This window comes from Microplitis demolitor, chromosome 6 (genome assembly GCF_026212275.2).
Source record: "Microplitis demolitor isolate Queensland-Clemson2020A chromosome 6, iyMicDemo2.1a, whole genome shotgun sequence".
Lineage (NCBI taxonomy): Eukaryota > Metazoa > Arthropoda > Insecta > Hymenoptera > Braconidae > Microplitis > Microplitis demolitor.
The window spans coordinates 4,386,557-4,408,382 of NC_068550.1; the positions used below are offsets into that span (position 1 = coordinate 4,386,557).

General features: G+C 26.9%; 2 protein-coding genes across 3 annotated transcripts; one reads left to right on the forward strand and one right to left on the reverse strand.

Moving 5' to 3' along the window:
* Nucleotides 1–400: 400 nt before the first annotated feature.
* Nucleotides 401–15,594, reverse strand: LOC103573748 (sodium/potassium/calcium exchanger 3). 2 transcript variants are annotated; one of them, XM_008552957.2, is made up of 8 exons: nucleotides 15,544–15,594; nucleotides 7,345–7,518; nucleotides 5,901–6,088; nucleotides 4,299–4,536; nucleotides 3,163–3,297; nucleotides 1,891–2,106; nucleotides 1,458–1,559; nucleotides 401–873 (listed from the first exon to the last, which is right to left on the reverse strand). In XM_008552957.2, exons 3-8 carry the CDS (start codon nucleotides 6,078–6,080, stop codon nucleotides 530–532), a joined length of 1,215 nt encoding a protein of 404 aa, XP_008551179.1. In that variant the 5' UTR covers nucleotides 6,081–6,088; nucleotides 7,345–7,518; nucleotides 15,544–15,594; the 3' UTR covers nucleotides 401–529. The 2 variants fall into 2 exon arrangements, with proteins under 2 accessions (XP_008551179.1, XP_008551171.1); XM_008552949.2 differs by lacking the exon at nucleotides 15,544–15,594 and adding an exon at nucleotides 10,507–10,578.
* Nucleotides 15,595–16,247: 653 nt separating this feature from the next.
* Nucleotides 16,248–21,156, forward strand: LOC103573763 (sodium/potassium/calcium exchanger 3-like). The gene is made up of 8 exons (XM_053739780.1): nucleotides 16,248–16,522; nucleotides 16,797–17,015; nucleotides 17,592–17,779; nucleotides 18,224–18,371; nucleotides 18,449–18,547; nucleotides 18,891–19,151; nucleotides 19,255–19,356; nucleotides 19,934–21,156. Exons 1-8 carry the CDS (start codon nucleotides 16,372–16,374, stop codon nucleotides 20,266–20,268), a joined length of 1,503 nt encoding a protein of 500 aa, XP_053595755.1. The 5' UTR covers nucleotides 16,248–16,371; the 3' UTR covers nucleotides 20,269–21,156.
* Nucleotides 21,157–21,826: the final 670 nt, after the last annotated feature.

A 21,826-nucleotide genomic window follows, 5' to 3' on the forward strand; every position in this document is an offset into this window, starting at 1 on the left:
ATAAAATTTCTATGCTGTACATAATTATGAAGACCGGAAAAATATTTTCAGTGACTGACAAATAAAAAAAAATAAGTTTTCTGCTTTTTGAATATCAAACATAAAATTTCCAAGCAACTTTGAAATTCAAATCAAAGCAAAGTATTTTTTTTTATTTTAATGAACTAAAAAAATCTCAGAGTATGAAAAAAAAATTTATGTATAAAGTGAGAGCCTGTGTTATATATACCGATAAAAAATATAAACAAAAAAAAACAGATATAGATTTTTGATTCCACTTTAAAACAGTCAAAGTAAATAATAATTTTAATTGTAAAATTTTACTTATCTTTCAGTAGCAAAATTAAAAAAAAATGTATAATAAATTTGAAATAATGTATGAGACGTTTTACAATTATTGTAAAATTTAGTGATTATTATAACAATTATTTTAATGAATTTTACAAGCATTATATTATATCAATATATATATTTTTTTGTGTTTTTATTTTACTTTATTTATTATTATTATTAATATTATTTTTTTTTATCACTTAACCGTCCTTTGACAAGTGGGTAAATTTACCCTGAAGAATACATTGAGCTCGATAAGCGAGGCAAGAATAAGAAATACTGCGTACATACATAGACAAGCACGCCCGACTTTTAAATCAAGTTGAAATTTATTCGAGGCAAATGCTATGTAAAGTAGCATCAAAGTTGATAAAAGTGATATTGCGCTGTATTCTAAACCACCTGAATTTATACTGATATAGTGACGTCCAGGTTGGGTTGGTGAAAAAGATGATTTTATAAGCCATGGTAGACCTAGACAAAGCAGTATGTCAAATGTATTCGAACCAATCGAATTACTGATGCCCATCGAGCCATGACCTAGTGCATTAATCATCATTTGTTACTTCGATTCATGTTTAATTGTAATCTTGTTATTCAATGTTTTTGCAGGGATGTGCGAATCATTTTTGAATTTAATCAAATTAATCAAAAATTTTCTAATTATTTCATTCGAATCGGAGAAATTCTGATCAGCCGCACAAAAAAATATATAAGTGACATATATGTTCCATATAGCCAATACATTGATGCATATATATCACATATATATTTTTTTGTATGTACAGATTTCAAATATTCGATTTGAATCGAGAAAATTTTGATCAGCTTTCAAATATTAAATTTTTATTTAATGGAGATCTTAGTTTTTTAAAGTAATCTAAAATAATTTCTTCAAGCTCTACTTACCTCTGACAGAAATTTGAATCATTGGAAAAAATGTTTCAATTTTAAGTCGTGTAAAAGAGAATTTTTGAATTATTTGAAAGCTTACGAATGATTCAAATATTTCAGAAAAATTCGAAAATTCAAATTATTCGTGTTAAAGTTCGAGTCAAATGGTGCGTAAGTTCAAACTATTCGCACACCCCTAATATTTTCATATTTTATATATATTTATTTACCTTGTTTAGCCACAATAACACTTGATACAGCTTCTGGGACACTTGTTCCCGCTGCCAAAAATGTTATACCCATTACAGAGTCTGGTATTTTTAGAGTATCACCTAAGAAAAAATTATTTTATTTATTTTATTTAAATGGGACCTACACAAAATTTTATAAAAAAAAAAATTTCATTGAAAATTTTCGGTTGTTTTGAGTTAAATATAAATTTTATAGCAATTAGAGGGGGTAGAATGGGAGACTGTAAAAATTTTTTTTGCTCTAGGGAAGAGTTGGGTACTGTGAGGTATCTGGGGCAAAACGGGGCAGTTCAAAAATTTATTATCAATATAATTGAAACTTTTTTCCGAGTAGCCCTACTTGTCTCAGAAAACAATAGATATTTTGACTGTTATTTAAATAAAAAAATGAAAAAGGGATAGAGATACGTACCGATAATTGTTATCATCCAAGCTACGACATAACTAAGAGATCCAATCCATACAATACACATGATAAATGTTACTGGGAACCATTTTTTAAATCTAGGTTTCTCACAATCTGGTATCGTACACATAAAAATCAAATGAATTGGCCAAGTAAGTACCCACGCTGTTTTACGTATCCACCCACCTCTCGCTGGCCACACTAATAACTCATACTCATATTCTGTAAAAAATAATTTAAAAAAAAAATTGAAATAGATGATAATTAAAAGCATACTCATGATTAAAGTAAACTTTCAATTGGTATTAAGTGATTTTAAATAATGCTCTGTTTTAAAGTGTTTAAAAGTTTATACAAAATTAATTAAATCAATAAAGTGTGTATTTGCAATTCTATTATTAGCACAAACGTATGTGTGAACGAACGCACGGATAGATTTACTGACGTCAATTAAATTTAAAATTCAATTTTACTTTTTTATTTGAATAACAAAGTAAATCGTTTCAAAGCTCTATTTTTTTTTATTTTTGTTTATTATAATCTTTTGTTTGAAGGCGCGCTTTTTTACTTCATAAGTGTCATATCCACAATAAGCAAGTTTAAATTTTTATAAAAAATAAGATATTAATTCGTTAATTCTTTTGCTTTTTAAAAAAATTCCAAAGTTCAAATTACTCTACACTTTTTTTAATTTAAATATAAAATAGAAAATTCTCAAAAAAAAATTTTGTTTTCATATTTTTTATAAAATTTTATATGTAAGGCGGCTACCCATACAACAAAAATATATAAGGATATATCCGGGCCAATTTGTATATACGAGACATATATGTTATATATATGTCGTTTATAAATATAATTTGTGATAAATTTTAAGAGTAAATTAAAAAAAAAAATTTTAAATAATTAAAAAAACTCAAAATGTCTACTGACATTTTTGAAAATTAAAAATGATTTTAAAAAAAATTTAACAAGACATTTTCCCCATTTTTTTTTTGGGGATGGGAAAGGAGTTTTTGATTAAAATTTCAGTAAAAAATTCAAAGCAATTATTTAGCACAGAGTAATTTTATAATCTTGTGATTTGAACGTGAAAATTTGATTAAATTTTTATTACTCGTTTAAAATCGATAATTGTTAAATTAATTCAAGGATCATTGAATTTTAAAATTACAATCTTTGGTACAATCTTATACAAATACTTATTCACGTATTCCGTCTTATGATTAAATATTTCCAATAAAAAAAAGTTTTAAAGCCAATGAAAAAAAAGCTTACCAGCCTCGTGATTTTCCTCTTGACTTTTCGTTCCTCCATTCTGCAGTGGCACGTCGATTGTCGCAATTTGCTCAACTCTCTCACCGGACGATTGCAATTTATCAGATCTCGATAAGTGAATTTCGCCGGCGTCTCCTGTGGTACAAATAATTAAAAAATAAAAAACAAAAATATTAATAAAAATTTTTTAAATTTGTCTAAAAAAAGTTGGCAAGTAATTATGGAGAATTATGATCATAAGTAAATCTCAATTTAAAAATCGAGTGACAAAAAATAATAGTAAGAATAATAAAAATGAATAGAGTATAAAAATAAAATAAAATAAGATGTAAATATAAATAATAAAGATGAAAAATATCTTTTGGGTTGATGTTAAATTTTTTTTCTTGTGTTTTCATGCGCAACATGCAGCTCTGCATTATTCAACGGTGTTATATACAATAGGAAAAGTCAGCAGAGTGTTCTAAAGGCCGATCGATAGCTCTCGTGACCAGGTCACGAGAGATCAATTATCCAAAACCGTGGATAAACTTTTAACAACTTTTTTTTATAAACTAAAAATAGGATAGAGGTACCATTTTGGGCCAGTTTTTGACACTCCAAAAATTTGAATAAAATTATTCGTGAAATATGCAATGGCAATTAATTTTTTAAATGTATTCAAAAATACTTCTATCACACTGTTACACTGCAAGTTTCTTTTTGTATTTTTTTATTAATTAAAATAAAGCATTAAGTGTCCATTAGTGAAACAGTGGCCATAAATGGTACTTATATACAAGTATACTTTATATAAAAAATCGCGTTACTAATTCTAGAAGAACGTATTTTCATAAGCCCTCTTGGCTTTAGGGAGATTTCTATGTTGTAAAAAATTAGCGGAGTAAATCCGGAGTGAATGCGGAGCGGATGACTGTTTATTTATTTAATCCTCTCGGAGTTAAATTTACCCCGAAGGAAAGTGAATGCGGGTTTAAATAAAAGTAAAATTACTCCGAAATCAATCCGCTGAAAAGACAATCTCCTTATTTACTTCGTATATAACGTGATATATTTTTCATGTTTCAAGCAAAACTGATAAATAATTTTTGAATATTTATATATATAATTTTATATGAAATAGTGAATAGATTTACCTGGGCCATTATGTACTTCTTCGGAGGGTGAAACGCTTTTCTTGGTACGAAAACGTGTACAACGTTGAAATGATTTGTCCCAGTACATTACTGCAATGTATACGATGTATAGAAGGACAAGGGTCAGTGCCTCGTACCATTCTACTCTCTCATCGTGAATAATGCAGATTAAGATAGCAACTGTTACGCCGTAAGCTAAGCAATCTCGGCTTACAGGCCACCAGTCCAACGGAACCACCTAATTACAATTTTTATTTATTTTACTTACGTTACATTTACTCTTTTTTTCATTTTTGTTATGCTTATTTATTAATTAGCGCAGTAACTTTTGTTTTTAAATCTTATTTATTAAAAAAAAAGTTAATGCCGTTCTTTACAAATTTATTTTCTTTCCAAGTTTTAATGAATATTGAAAAAAATTTATTTTATTTTAAAATTAATTATCAAGTATTGTAAGAAAATAGTTAAGAAATTTTTATTCGCGTGGAAGCTTTTAAAGTTAAAGAAAAAAAAAATTGAAAAATTTTTAGTCCGGCCAGAATTCATCTTATTATTTAATACCGAGAGCTTGAAAGCTTAAATAAATTTTTTTAATTATCCGCAATTTTTTTTCCAAAAATCCTGAATTTAAAAATTTTCGATTTTATTTAATAAAATATTTTTTGAGTATTTTTTTTTTCTTTAAAAAATTTTGATGGAAAAATTTTTCCAATTTAAAAATCAATTTAAAAATTACAGAAAAGTGACAAGAAATTTTTCTAATACAGGCTTCTAATTAAAAAAAAAAAAATTTTTTTAAATATTTGGTTTCGCGGTATTCCATTCAACCATTAACCAACTAGAGATTTAATCTCTCAATTAATTTAATTTTTGAATTATTATCTGAATAATCCACAAAATTTACCGCCGAAAAATTTGAAAAAATTCCCGCCCTAATTTAGAAGCAAAATTTATAAAATAATTATGTTGCTAATGAAAATATCATAGAGATTTATAATGTAGTAAATCGTTGATTAAATTAAAGTGTACGATATTAATTATCACGGCATAGCAATTATCAACACATGGAGTTAATTTATCATACATATATATATTTTTTATTTTTATATAGTCGCGGGATTTTAAATGTACAATAATTAAGTAATTAAGTTTCTAAAGTATTTAATGCTGAGCTAAAAAATTAAAGCGCATATATAATACTATAATTAGATATATTTAAAAGTATACCGTAGAGCAGTGAATTAATGCGCGCATTTAAACCCCGTCACCATAAACGATTGTCGAGTATTTTCGTGATATAACAACAATTGAGGCTGGTGTAAATACTCAGTAAGAGGTGTTGAGTATTTAAGTGTGAGTAAATTAATGAGATAAACAACTACTAGAATGTATAAGAAATATATATAGATATATATGCAGAATATGTAATAAATAGTAACAATTACAGTAGAGGTAAAATAAAAAAAAAAAAATTCAATAGATAAATAAATTACAATCTTTAGAGAAAGTTGATATATTTATGTCTCGCGGTATTTAAAAGAAATTAAGTATAGAGGAAGAATAAGAGAGAGTTTAAAGAAAAAAAATAAAAAATAAATTCACCATTCCCGCGCCAATACCACAACAAGCGGGCACTGCAAGGATATTAAAGACTGCTGATCCTACTATCGTTCCTACACCGATATCACCTTCGGTAATAAAAGTCCCAATTGCGTTCACAAATAATTCTGGTGCGGATGTTGCAGCTGCCATAAATGTCGCACCGGCTACGTCTTTTGACATTGATAATGCTGATAAAGTAGTTTTTTATTTAATATTTTATTTTTAGTCATTGTTTGATTTTTTTTATATGTGTAGGGGAAGGGCAGGCAGAATGGGATCGGTAAGGAAATAATGAAATTTTATATGCATATGAATACTTTTTTTGACATCCAATTGAAGGAATTACATCAAATATCAAGTTGTCATAAAAAAAAAAAAATTTTTCCCAGTGCGGGTAAAAGAGACCAGCCCCAAAAAAGTATGACACTGGTTAGCCGATGTCTAATGATTTTTGGACTTTTTTTTAAATAATAAATTATGAACAAAAAAATATTTTTAAAAATTGCACTTATAGTTTTTTAAATTTCCTACATGTGCATATTTTAGTTTTTCTTATTTTTGTAATTGAATTAGTGAAAAAAAAAATTCAAAAATTTACAATTGTCTACTAACTTGCCCGTCCTTATACTTTTTCATTAAAAAAAAAAATAATATTTGTAAAAATTTTTCTATTAACTGATGAAAACAAAAATTTATTTACAAAAAAAAAAAAAAAAAAAAACTAAACTCAGTTTTTTTCAATAAATAAAATTATTTTGAATTAAACATTTAAATTATCGAAAAAATGTATTAAAGTGGAAAATTTATTTAGACAATGTGTTCCATAAATAAAATTACTTTAAATGGTTAGATAAATTTAATACCGTCACTTAGTTGTTGACAAGCAATTAAATTAAATTGTATAGTATAATTTAATCTTTAAATTTTTTAAGTTACTGTTTTTTTAATGCCCACATTTCCTTCAAGTAATCGCTTTTTTAAATTATTCATACATCAAAGCTTCTCTTTGTCTTTGATATCCTCGACATTTTCCACAAAAAAAAAAAAAAAATAATAATAATTGTTTTTAAATGTTGAGTCTTTGTCCTCTTATTTATTTTAGTGAATTATCTCATATTTATTTATGTAAAAAAAAAAAAAAAAATTTCGTTAATTGAATTTAAAAAATTCACTAATTACTGCTGTCAAATGACAAATTCACAAAACTCATAATAAAAAATAAAATGCAGACAATTAATTAAAATCACAAAAAATATTTAAATCCTATTCTTAAAAAAAAGAAGACAAACTTTAATTTTTATTTTAAAAAAAAGTAATTCGTGTAGTAATGAATTATAAGGAACAAAAGGATTTATTTCTTGTCTTGAGAGATAAAATAAATATAAAAATTTAAAACGTTAAGATCTAGAGAAGTATTTAATTAAAAATAATAAAATTATCTTACCATGACATATTTTTTCTACTGCAGGTACAAAGAATTTATCGCATACTACCGCTAAAGCGATGAACAAGTAAAGAGACACGATGACGTGAACAACCACAGCCCCTTCTTGTCGTTGTTTCTCATCAAACAGGTCATGTGGAAAGTCCTCAATTGCCGGTGGTGTACAATTAACCCCTAGAGTATTTGGATAAATATATGAATGTTTTTTTATATATAAATAACAAACGATCCTCAATATATGTATGTGTGTATGTGTGTGTGTGGACATGTACATCAAAATATATATGTCTAACAGATTCGCAAACATTTCACACTTTCTCATTTTGATCCATCGTACCGTGAAACAAAAATCCGATACAATTAATATCATCACGTTTTCCGCGTTAATAGGGATAACACTCAGGTCAATGAGGCCATAAATATTCACTAGATATATATACTATATACTAAATATAATATTATGCTTAATATTAATTTCATTAATATTCAAATTCATTTTTTTATTTTATCATGCTAATTATTAAGCTGCTATTTTAATGAGGAATATTAATTAATCAATTGGAAAAGGGCCAAAATTTGTTCCTACAGAATTTTATAAAGTCATTTTTTACTATTTTGAGTTTGGTTTTAGTAAAAATAAATATTTGAAATCAATATTATCCAGTTGTCAAAAAAAAATCCTGATTTTGGACAAAATTGGCAGAAAAAAATTTTGAATGCTTTTTTTTTAAATTCTTGTACTTTATATATGAATATTAGATTGAAAATTTTGAAAATATATCAAAAGTCATTTAAATGTTTTAAAAAAAATTTTTAATTGCCCAAAATGTTTCTTCGTGATAATTTTTTCTATGAACAGATTTTTGAATAAAAAATTATTATGAAATTCATTGGAACCACAGATATTTTGTGAACAAAATTTAAATAGAACGTATAACTTAAAAGTTATACAAAAATTTTACTTTTTGAGTTTTTGAAAAAAAGATTAAATTTTACAAAATCAATTTATCTCAAAATTTCTATTTGTTTTCCGATATAGAAATATGTGTACAGAAAGTGGCAAAACTGTATTAAGGGGAAATATGGCCGCCGTAAGATAATTTGGACAGCTTACACTGTTTTTTAAAAATTTTTGAAAACGAGTCATTTTGATTTTTTTATGACCCGCTCTTGATACCGATTAGTTATTTGGGGATAAAATGAATTTGAACTAGTGAAATTTTTCTAGGAAGTTTTCGGACCGCAAAATTCAATCTCTATTTTAACCTCAAATTTCGGCTGCAAATAAACGTATTCTATAACTTTATTTGAGCCTCTATACTACGCTTATTTTCATTTCTTCATTATAGAGGTTCAAATAAGAGTCATTTTACCCTGTACTGTTCTTACCCCATAAAATAATTAGCATATTTTCAATCGCCTGAAAAAAAAAACTAATTTTCCACCATTAGTTGAATTCAATTTTTGAAAATCCTCAAAACTTTGAATTAAAAATCGAATCTATGGATCAAAAATCTTTAAAAAGAATTTCCAATCATTAATGTTTGTCCAAATGAAATAAACTGCATTCGTAAAAGATGATACAAAATCGGGTCAATCGGGAGACACTCGCGAGTAGTTTACCAGCGTCAGATAATTATTATTGTCGTCTATTCAATTTTGTGCTCGCGGATGTTCCACTCCCATAAACGGAAGTCGTGGAATGTTACGTTTTACGTAATACTACCAAACATACAACACATCCTTACATACTTATCAAATAAAGCCACCACAAAGTTATTCCCAAAACTTAATCTTAAAATTCCAAATCATCAAAGTTCAATTTCCCATAAACGAGGTAAAAAAAATCTATGTAATATTCTTAGCGTAATTTAATAAAATAAAAAATCAACTGATAAAATAATTTGAAAAAAAAAAAAAAAAATTTTTTTTTTAAGCTTGATCAAGTTTAATATGATTTTTATTCTATTTAAAGTACGTTAAGGGAAGAGAGAGGACACTATTAAATTCTTAATAGGTTGACGCATGGCCTGGAGGCGCAAAGCGTGCTAATAATCTTCCACCGAGTTCGCGGTGACCCAGAAAATCCTTAAGCTCAAGAGAGTAAAGGTAAAAAATAATTAACAAAGAGAGATTGTTTATAATTTATGATTTTTTTCCTTTAAATTTAAAAATATATGCAGATTAATACCAATGAAAATTTCCATAATGACAACTATTTTATTTATATTTATATTTATTATTTTTTTTTTCTAGACATTTATAGACAGACAACTTGAATTGTTAATGTGAAGGTGGTGAGTGCAAAGTTTCTATACCTATGTGGCGACTGATGTGACTTCCTACCGATTAAGCAACCTAAAGAAGTTAAATTGCTCTCATTCAACTGAGCAGAGTAGATGCCATTCATGTCTAATGTACGTCGTATAAACTGGGTATAACACGACTCAACAACTTGGTTAGACCGACCACGACGTCTTGCTTGATCCAAAGACCAGCATATGTTTTAAAAATATATATATATATATATATATAAATATTTTTATAATAATAATAGGATTTATATTTTATATTTTTCTAAATATCTACTATAATTTTTTATGTAATTGAGTAATAACCCATTGTGTGCTTTGCACTTATTAATAATGTTAATAAATTTTAACAATCTATTACAGTAAATTTTAATCACACTCAATTCATCATGTGCAAGCTTCAATCGTTTCCTTTGACACTCATGCCGACTTTGTGCCCTCAATTAATTGTAATCCGTTTCTCTCATTACAGATTAACCGACACGGTCACGAAATAAACTTTGTACAGGATAAATTAGATAATTACTACGGGACTAGAAATTTTTTTTATTTTTTTCGAAATTTTGTAAAATCATTTTTTTGTAAAATTTCTACTCATCAAAATAAATTTTATGGATCAAAATTAAAAATTAGATTTGAAAATTTTTTTTTTTTTAAGCTTCTGAAAAAAAATTTGAAAAATGAACTGGATTAATTTTAAAAAAAATTTTTTTTTAGTGAAAGAAATTTTGAAAAATCAGGGCAGAGTTAAGGTTGTAAATAAAAATTTTTTGAACGGTGACTTTAAAGTGTAGTATAGATATTGTATTCCTTAAACGTAGAAAAAGATGAAATTTATAAAAACACGAACCTCCTCCTAGGTCAGACGTATCCATGTTGTCAATCTCGTTGTCACACACATACTACATTAACAACTACTCCGAAGTCCGACATCGTTTGTTAAATTGCATGCCCCTCCCTTTGAGTGGTTTAGCAGTTGAGCGTTTCGATCGCTTGAAAAAAATATTTTTTTTTACACTATTATCTCGCTTTTCGTATCTAATACTACCTCTGCCTCTGCCTCTATTTTATATATATTTTTATTTTTATCTTTTTGGCAATACTCCACAATGGATTTAATCCACGATCCGAGTAATTAAAATGACCTTTAGAAAAAAAAAATCTTTTTTTTTTTTATGATTTAAAGAATATTTTTTTTTATTTTTTGTTTTTGTTTAAATTTTTTTGAATTTATTTTTTTGACGTTTCCGAGATGAGTCGTCAAGACAACGAAGCGGCGAGTGTGTAACGATCACTGAGAGACGATTCGTAAAGCTACCGAGTGCACTGAATAGACCTAGAGATAGTACTTGATCTAGTGCACTCAGTCGAACCCAGTTAACTTTGACCATTCCACTTTGACAATTTACCTCATAATTTACTACGTTATATACTGATGTGATATTTAGCTCTAATATAAATTCAACCAACACCAATACTCACACTATATATCTTACTCTTATTCATATGATTTATTGAAAATTTGTGACAGTAAATATTATTTACTATTTTATTAATTATTAAAACTCAATCGCGAAGCAATGAGATGTGTTCTGCTACGGCTTACTCGGTCTCGGCTGATTCACTCGCATAAAAATTATACTTATGTACTCAAATATTGTCAATTAGAACGAAATTCGTATCATTTGATAGATAATTTATTGATGAATAAACTCTCTAAAAATCAATCAAAAATTCACTTCAAACTAGTGAGTATTGACTGGAAACCAGATATAAGTAGACCACTGGATAAATTAGTGGTATACTTATAGCTGCATAAATAGACTATCCACTGATTCGCAGTGGATTTCACTAATTTATTTTTAGCGGGAAATGAACAAAATTTTAAATGGATTCTTTTATAAATAATGATTGAAAACATAAAAAATGTAAAAAAAATCTTGGATGTCTGTCAGTTTGTACGGATGTTGGTAAACATAATAAACAACAGATTGATTTATTTTGTTTTTTATTACACTTGAATTCTTAAGAAGAAAAACCCTTTTGAAAAACACTATCTACATTCTTTTAATTTAATTGTAATAAATAAAAACTAAATACTGGCAATTTCTGGAAAAGTTTAGGTCCCATTTTTTATTTATTATTATTATTATTATTATTATTATTATTATTATTATTATTATTATTATTATTATTATTATTATTATTATTATTATTATTATTATTATTATTATTATTATTATTATTTTTATATCTAGGAGCGCCACACTATAAAAAATTATCGGAATGAACGTGGATTAAATCCGGAGTAAAAGCGGAACGGATGACTGTTTATTTATTTAATCTCCTCGAAGTGAAATTTACTCCGAAGGAGAGTTTATTTTAATATTAAAACTCCAAATCGGATTTAAATAAAATTCAAACTTCCGAGATCACTTTGCTGAAAAAACAAACTCCCTATTAACTCCGCATGCGAAGTAATTTTTTTTAAACTCCGAAACTTTGAGTGACAGACTAAATTCGAATTTAAATAAAATCTGTAATCACTCCTGATTTTTTACGAAGTATATTAATCACTTTTTTAATGAGCAAGTAAGTTGTGCATTTGAATTTCCCGCTTTATTTTATTTATAATCCTATCTCTCCCATTTTAAAGTTTTTTTTTTTTTAATATGTTATTTTTACCGGGTTTCAAAAAAATTTCAAGAGTTTGATAATTATGAAAGTCGAAAAAAAAACTAGGCAGTCCAATTTACTTATCGTAAATGAGTTTAGAGTGAATTGTATATTAATGAAAATTAAAACAATAAAAGAACAGTAGATTTAATTTTTATTATTTATTCAGTTTACAAATTAAGTTACACTCGATTGAAACTAGTAAGCCGAGGTATTAATAGACATGATAATGGTTTATTTAAACGGATACAAACGTATTTTCAGCCGAAATCATACTAAAAGTTTTTATCGAGTTTAGTAGCAGTTTTATTTAACGACAGTTTTATTAAACTTTACACTCGGTGTATCCAAACACTTTTCCACATTATTTTATCCGATAATTTTATAAAAGCTCCGTATCCTTCCCGTTCGAGATGATGAATTGATATTAATTACAGATAATCAGCATCTTTTTTCTCCTGTATGAATAATCTATGCTTCATATTTCTTTTAGTCTTATAAATGATTCTCATAAAAATAATCACTGAGTACAAATTGGAGAAATAAAATTACAGATTTTTTTTTATCTCTTCTAATGTATTCTGTGGCAGTCATACTGAGTTTTACTTCTGAAATATATATGTTATGTTTATAAACATACTCACTGAATTGTAATTAGGGGAATTAGTGAATATTTAATATGTTGCAGTGAGTAGTGTGTCACTAATTGCAAAATGGGCTACGATTTGCACTATAAATTAATGAATATAAGCCAGTAAGTCTTGATTTTCTATAGATTTTCTTGAGACGTGACTCAAATCAAAACTAGGCTGCCAATTTAATAGATTTATTTTTTGGGGATATCAATAAGTTGATCAGAAAAATTGTCGCAGAAAAGTGTCGGAAGTAAATTTTTTTCCATTAACACAAGCCAGTGAGTTCAAATTTTTCTATAGAATTTCTTTGGTGGAAATTCTGACCAAAACTGCGGCCTCGGTTAAATAGTTTTGAACTTTGAGGATTACAGACATCTTTGGAAGATTGCTGGCACATAAACCCAAAGAAAAATAAATTTTCTCAATTAGCATAAGGCAGCGAGTCTCGATTATCTAAAGAATTTCTTGGGAAGAAATTCTGACCAAAACTATGACCTCGATTGGATATTTTTGATCTTTAGAAATTACCGACTAGTTCAGAAGAATGCTGGAACGTAAAAGTATGTGAGTTGTAGAAAGGTCGAAAATCGATTTTCTACCCGTTCTCGCGATAAGTTAAAAATAATTTATTTTTATAGAAACTTTTTATCTAAAAACGATGGTCAAAGTTGCTGTCAAAAACGTTTTACTTTGTAGTGATAGTCATGCTTTACTTGGTCAGACGATAAAATGAGAAAGCTTTTTGCACATTTACACACAAATACTATTACTAAAGATTTGCTGGAGGTTCTTACCCACTGACACGTACCAGCCCCTACTTAGTTTCCGTTAATCCCACACGTGTACCTACAGATTCACCCAGCGCTGCTGTTATCAGGTTAATAAATATAAAGAAATTTGATTATTTATTGGTTTAGAAAATTTTTGAACCGATAAATATTTTAAAAATCTATCAGTTGATGCCGCAAAGAATTTGGGTGAAAACAAAAAATTATTGACAAAACTATATACATATATATGACTTTTAACATTTATTTATATTGCATTACAATTAATTGATATAAATTTTACATGCAACCCTAGGGGATATAAGTGACATGAACTGCAATTTTATAGCATTAATTATTTGAATACAGTGCAAATAAAGTTCGTGCTTTACACATTTTGTGGTATGTTATAAATATATAACCCAATAAATAATTCCATTTATGCTAGACTTGAAGTTATGAAAATTAGTTGACGTAAAGTGAAATAATAAATTATTTAGTTCTAATAATAGCAATTTTTATAACGTAAAAATTTCAAGTAAATATGAACCAAGCATAGATGGGTACAAATATATGTTGCGGTAATTGTTCAGAGAAAAAAAAATGATGTTTGAAAAGAATGATGAGTCAGGTGATTTGATACTGAAAACTACGATAGAGGAGGAGCGGACCGACCGGGAACGCTAAGGAAATAATCGATTTTCGTGCATTAAAAAACGCTGAATCTTTTTTTTTCTATTTGCAGTAATCAAACAAAATTTCTAGCTGCCATGAGAAATTTTTTTTCTGGACGAAAGTAAAAAAAAAAAAAAAATGAGTTGGTAAAATACTAAATTTGAATTAAAAAAGTTTATTATTATTCTGAGTTACAAATTTTCCATCAAAAAAAAAAAAAAAAAAAAAAAAAAAAAATTGAAATTATTCAAAATTTTTGGGTGGCATCTCTCCCCTATTTTTATGACAATCGAGGCTCTTTTTGCTTGACTACTAAAGTAAAGTAAAATTTAAAAACAATTTCACTTAAAACTTTTTTTAAAATGTCTCATCTTGCCTCACATTTAAAACTTTTGTAACTTGGTCTTATTGGTGTTTATTTTTGAGAACTAAAAAAAAAAAGATCAAGTAAAAAAAAAATTCACACTTCTGCCATATTTTTTAAGCGGCCCACTTTACCCCACGTACTTTTATTCCTATTTAAAAAATAAATATGCAATAATTTTACATACTTTCAAAATTGTATTCTGGGTAAAATTATCAATAGTCGTTAATATAGGTAACATATAAAAATATATATATATGTATATATATAATATTATATGTAGCAATAAGATAACAGATTGTCATATATTTACCAATTGGAAATAATACGCTCATACCGCGCAACTTTTCCGAGAATTCCCGTAGGAAAAATTTCATTTTCCACGATCTTTTCATATATAAACACATATGTGTTCTTCAACGTCACATTATATTTGCTTTTTACTTGAAATAATATCACGAGCATTGTCTTATCAATAATAAAATAAACATAAAAATAAAAACAACACAAAATAAAAAATTATAACTATAAGTTTTAGCAAAAGTTAACAAAATGTCAAGTCAATAAAAAAAAAAATTAATATATGTCATATTTTTAAAATCCACATAAAAGCGCACAATGTGATATAATGCAATTACGATTTATAAGAATGTAAGGTAAAAAAAAAAAAATTGAAATGAAAATAAACGAATTGAGGATTCAGTGAGTAGTAAAAAGAACAATAAAAATTAAAATAAAAAAAAAAAATCCTCGACAAACGAAATACCTACAATTGATTGTGATTGACGGTGAGCTACAAGCTCCATCTAATTGCTGGGGCGTTGACCGACTTCAATTATATTTTCTACTTTATTCGACACTCCTTTTAACTCCGTCTTCTTTGATCTACATTTCAAAGCTAAAAAATTTACAATAAATACAAATAAAAAAAAAATAAATAAATAAAAATAAACTACAAAGCATTCAAATCAAAATTTTAATTAATTCACATTTTTTTTATATGCATGAAATTAAAAAATTTTTTGTTTACTTTATACTTTATAGATAAAATAATAATTATTTAAATTTCAAGGTCGCTGTTAAAAAATGGTGCATTGCGGTCAAAAGTGCGTTGGCAAGTTTCCATGTCCTCATTTTATTGCACATCCTTTTTATTCCTACTGAGACTCTATTGCAAATAATTCAATTCAATCCAAATAACTTGGGCTCAAATTACCCATATACTGTATCTGTAGTCAAAAAAAAAAATATATATATATATATATATATATATATATATATGTATGAGTAAAAACATATTATTGTTTTGTTTTCTGTTGATAGAAGATAAATAAATCAACGACGCCAAGATTGTTTTTCAGAGCTAAGAATCGATCAAGGGATAGTTTGTCTGACGCCTTTGGTTTATCTTATCATCAAGATAATGACTAGATATTTAAAAGAATTACTCACGGCTGTCCCTCCTTTCATCAGTTGCCACTAAGACATTCGGTAGTTAACTATCTTATAAAAAAAAAAGTACCCCAATAATATTTGGGAAATTAATTCCGAGTTTTCAAAATTTTTAATTTTTGGATTATTCCAAAGCATCAAAAGATATGACAAAACGCCATAAACATTTAATATTTTACCGTATGCTATTAGTTATCGGTATACCGACGGTATATTTTGCATGTATTAGTTTTACTGGATTTATAACTAATAAAAGTTCGGAAATTGATTATCCAATAAACGGGAGAAATGAAATACGTAAGTTACAAACATTAATCCTTGATATTTATCTTTTTAAAAAATATAAGTAACAATAAAAAGTATTGGAAAGCATTTCATTTTCTTGCTGAATCAAGATAAATAATTTTATCGATAAGTTGGCAATAAAAAAAAATATATCTTGATATCTAAACACGTCAGGTGCTTAAAGTTCACATATTTCATATTTCCTTTTTTTTTAATGTATATACATTTATATTTTTTTTTAATGTTTAAAGTTTTTTATTAAATGAGACTTGATTTTTTTTTTCAGGATTACGTAAATTAATGCAGGTTGAAGAACCGGAAGTCAATGTTGGTAATCGATGTATTGCGCCAGCGATTGAAGAATTTCCTCCAGATGGTTTCACGACCGAGCAAAGACGCTCGGGATTTATAGTAATTCATATAATCCTTGCTATTTATTTATTTTTACTGCTCGCGGTTGTTTGTGATGACTTTTTTGTTCCTTCGATTACACGAATATGTGAAAGTAAGTATTTAAAAAAAATCGGGGAAGCTTAAAAATTTTGTGAAATAAATTTTTCTAACGTTTTTTAGTTAGAAAAAATCTCGCGGCCTCTGCGATATCGGATTTTTAAATGGAGTATACATTTTATGTACCCTAATAGCGCTGCCAGCGCCTTAAAGTTGGCGTTGATTTATAAATATCGAAGTAATTTTTTTAAATTCACGTTTACTCAAAATTTTGAATATTTTTTTTTAAATATCTATAGTATGATGGGTTGCTTTGAAAAATTATTGAAAAAAAAAAAAAATATTGTGAATTTTAAAGTGACATGTACTTGGGGTGAAATGGGACACTGAAAATTTTTGAAAAATTTCATCTTATAGTCAATGTAAACTTTTGTGACATCGCATCATGCACTGAAAATTTTTTTAAAATTAATTTCAATGCCAAATCAGATTTGATGGAAAGATAAAAAAAATAATTAATATCCGGTCTTAAAAGATTGAAAAAATTAATTATTTATCCAATAAATTTCCTATCGTGTCTCTCCCTATTGATATTTATTAATATGATTGAATTTTATTTTTATTATTTTAGAACTAAATGTATCGGAAGATGTTGCTGGTGCAACATTTATGGCAGCAGCATCATCCAGTCCCGAATTATTTATAAATGTCGTCGGAACTTTTGTAACTCAAGGTGATATTGGAATTGGTACAATCGTGGGTTCTGCAGTATTTAATATTCTCGCTGTTCCTGCATGCTGTGGACTTTTTGCTAGTCAGGTATTTTAAAATTGCCACGATAATTATTTTTTAATCACTTAATCACTTAATTATCAAAACAGGGTGGGCAAAACTGACCACCCCAAAAATTTGGCAGAAAACGTTTTTCAAAATTTTTTCTTAAACAATTTTTTTTCAGGACTCAATGAATTGTTGACCACAAAAAATTCATACAATGTCTTTTTCACTGTATTTAAATTTTATACAAGTTATTTATCTTTAATCATTTTTTTTTTTTCGTAATCTTTATTAACTAACACTATTACAAATTTCTTTTTTCACAGATTAGATATAAAGAATTTTATTAGTCATTTTTTTTAAATAAAAGAAAAAAAAATTTTGTACTTTTTTTTAGAGGTGACCCGTTTTGCCCAACCTGGGAAAAAATTTCCGGCCCTTTCCTGTATTTAATAAAATTAAATGATGTAAAGAATAAATTTTCAGGCTCTAGAACTTGATTGGTGGCCAGTGAGTCGAGATTCTCTAGCCTATGCCATCACTGTCGGTTTACTTATTTTGGTATTTCGTGATGGCCGAGTTGAATGGTATGAAGGATTAATTCTTGTCATCACTTATATTCTATACATACTAAGTAAGTTTAGCTGTAAAATTAAATTTTGAATCGGAATATAATTTTATAAATTTCAATAATTTTTTTTTTTTTATTAGCCATGTATTTTAACAAACGCATCAGTCGATGTATGGGCTCAATGTTATCCAAAAGAAAGGAGTATAAAAATTTAGACAACCGACCTTTGTTACCAAAACGTAAGTATTTATTTTTAAATTTAAGAATAGTCGAAGGGAGAATTTTTATTAAATAAAATTTCTAGTCATATTGTCTAAAATTTTTTTTTTTTTTTTTCAAAGAAGAAAATTACCAGATAGGGGTAACTTGGGTCATTAGAAATTTTTCAAATTCGAAATCAGTTTAAAAATTTTATTGTAATTTTGCTCAATTTCTTAGACAATATTTTTTTTCTGTAGAAAATTTATGAGAATTTGAAAAAAAAATCCTGTAAATTTTATTTTTCGTCAAGAGGTTAAACTAACTCCCCTCTCTCTTATGGTTTTGGGATACTTGAGACTAAAATCAATTATTTGTTTTTAGATTGCGAAAATGGAAAAGTAAATAGTTTTGAATCTATCGAAGATGAGCATCTTGAAATAGTAAACATGACTAATTGGCCAGAATCTAAGTGGGAAAAAACCTGGTGGGTATTAACCTGGCCGATAAATTTTGTGTTGCTGATAACAATCCCGGATTGCCGAAGAAAATCATTGAAGTCTTGGTATCCAGTTACATTTGTAATGTGTGTTGTTTGGATAGCTTCAATGTCATTCCTCGTCGGCTGGGACATAACAATCATCGGTGATTATTTATCAATACTTAATGATGTTAATAATATTAATTAAAGTAATAATAAATATATAGTGAAAAAAAAAAAACTTAAAGCTCAAATTGTCAATTACAGGTGATACTCTAGAGATCCCAGACTCAGTAATGGGTTTAACATTTCTTGCCGCTGGGATGAGTGTTCCTGAGGCTGTGTCTAGCGTTATCGTAACAAATCAAGGTAATCAAAATCAATAATAATAAATATAAAAAATAATAATAATAATACACTGTAAAAAAAATTGCGAAATGCAGTAAGTACGGAGCAGATGACTTTTTATTTATTTAATTTCCTCGGAGTAAAATTCACTCCGAAGGAAAGTTTATTTTACCATAAAAACTTCGGATCAAAGTATATGCAGATTAAAAATAAAATTTATATCTCCAAAATCAACCATCTGTAAAAAAAACTTCCTACATGGAGAAATAATTCACGCTTTAAATGCCATGGTGTCATAATAAATCTGGGCCATGTTGGTCAACTGCAGAAATTGAAATAAACATATAGACTTCTTTCCAACTCGGAGTTTTAATTATAAAATAAACTTCCGTTCGGAGTTAATTTTACTCCAAAGGAATGAAATAAATAAACAGTCATCTGCTCCGTAAATTTTTTATAGCGCACGATATGATGTTTTAAAAAACTCCGAAACTCCAAGTAAATTCTGACCAAAATAATCTCCATATTAACTTATAATTTTTTACAGTCTAATAATAAATAATAAAATACTATTAAATATAAATAAATAATTTTTCAGGACATGGTACCATGGGAATCAGTAACTCGATTGGTTCAAATGTCTTCGATATACTTTTATGTCTTGGATTGCCTTGGTTTATAAAAGCTACATTTATACCAAAAAATCCAGGATTACATTACGTTCAGATAAATTCCGAGGGACTAGTCTACAGCTCGATATCACTATTTTCAACTTTAATTCTACTTTACGTGGCTTTTGCATGTAACAAATTTCGACTTGACCGTAAAGTTGGCTTTACTTGTCTATTTATGTACGGGTGTTTTCTAGTAATAGCTGCACTCACTGAACTAAATGTATTTTTTAATGTTAATCTTCCGACATGTGTTCATTGACAAATCCTGCGGCTTTAATCGCCGCTTATAGGATAATATAATTATATTTTAATTACTAACAAGTTATTGATGTTTTATAGTGCTATTTAATCAACTTTATTAATATATTATATTTAAATTGTTGATATATATACATAATTTAAGTTTTTAGTTATTATACTCAAAAGTCGCATGATAAATGATAAGAAATGAGATAATAGATGAGATTACTGTTATCTCCTTTCGAAAAAACAGGACCAGTTTTATTCCTATGTGGATATATATCTCTGATATTGATCTCGTGGAGTGTTACCTTATCAGCTGTGTTGTTTAAAATTTTTTTCATTGTTTTTTTTTTTTATTATTAAAATAATTGAATGTACACGTGTAATTTTTTTTATTATATTTAATTTTTATATTAATTGTGATTATGATAAGTCTGTAGATAATGAGTTTGTAAAAACAAAAAAAAAATGAGTTTTGTAAAAGATATAATTAATTGGTGTGTTTAATACTTTGGTTTTGTCTAAAAATATCTGATTAAGCTGAGAATAAATATTTAAATTAAATTTTTAATTAAAGACTACTATGAAAATATTATAAAATAAATATTTAGTTAAAGTTGAAATCTTTTTTTTAATTTTGTTATTTATTTGGTTAATGGAGATAGAGAATTAAAAATTTTAAATTAAAGTATTCGGTAGTATTCATATATTTTTATTGATAGCAATAAAATATTGCCACTAAAAAAAAAAACGGCTGACCTTGCAGACCAACACGAAAACTTTCTACTGAAATTTTTATTCCTTCAAAAATTTTGTCAATGAAATTTTGCAATGCAGATGATTTACATAAATTTTGTAGTATTCTGAAAAGGGGTTTGTTAATATTTGAAGCTAAATGACTTTTAGAATTTTTAATTCTTTAAAAATTTTTGTATTCATATAAATTTTTGAGTAATTAAACGTTTATTTAAACTATTCATTATATCTGTTTTGATGATACCTCTTGCTAATGCCTCAAGTTCAACTTTAATCAGTTAATCCTTGAAAAAGATATGAATTATTTACACACATATACACATATACAGACACTCTAAAAATCTTAAACTTAATCTGACGTTTCTTATAACGAGCATCTACTGTAATTTCTGAATTAAACTTTTTCAAAATTTGACCATTTAATTATTGACTAACATTTCACAAATTTTATGTGGCACTTTGAGTCTTGCTAGTTAGCGAATTCATTAAAAAAACCATGAAGACAAGGGAATAAAAAAAGGTTTTTTTTACTTTATATTTAATTAAAACTTTTACAAAATTATTAAACATCACAAAAAAAACGTAAACAATAACTTATATTAATAAAAATTCATACATTCTTAAAAATATATTTTATTCAAATTACATACTATTTTGTGTTAAAAAATAAAGCCGAATTATTGAGTTTATAATTTAAATTTAAAAACTGACGCAATAAATTTTTTTACAAAAGATCAAAACATTTATGGATTTCAGAGAAACTCATTAACATACAAGTCTTTTCATAATTTTATTCTCTTATAATCCCATATACATTA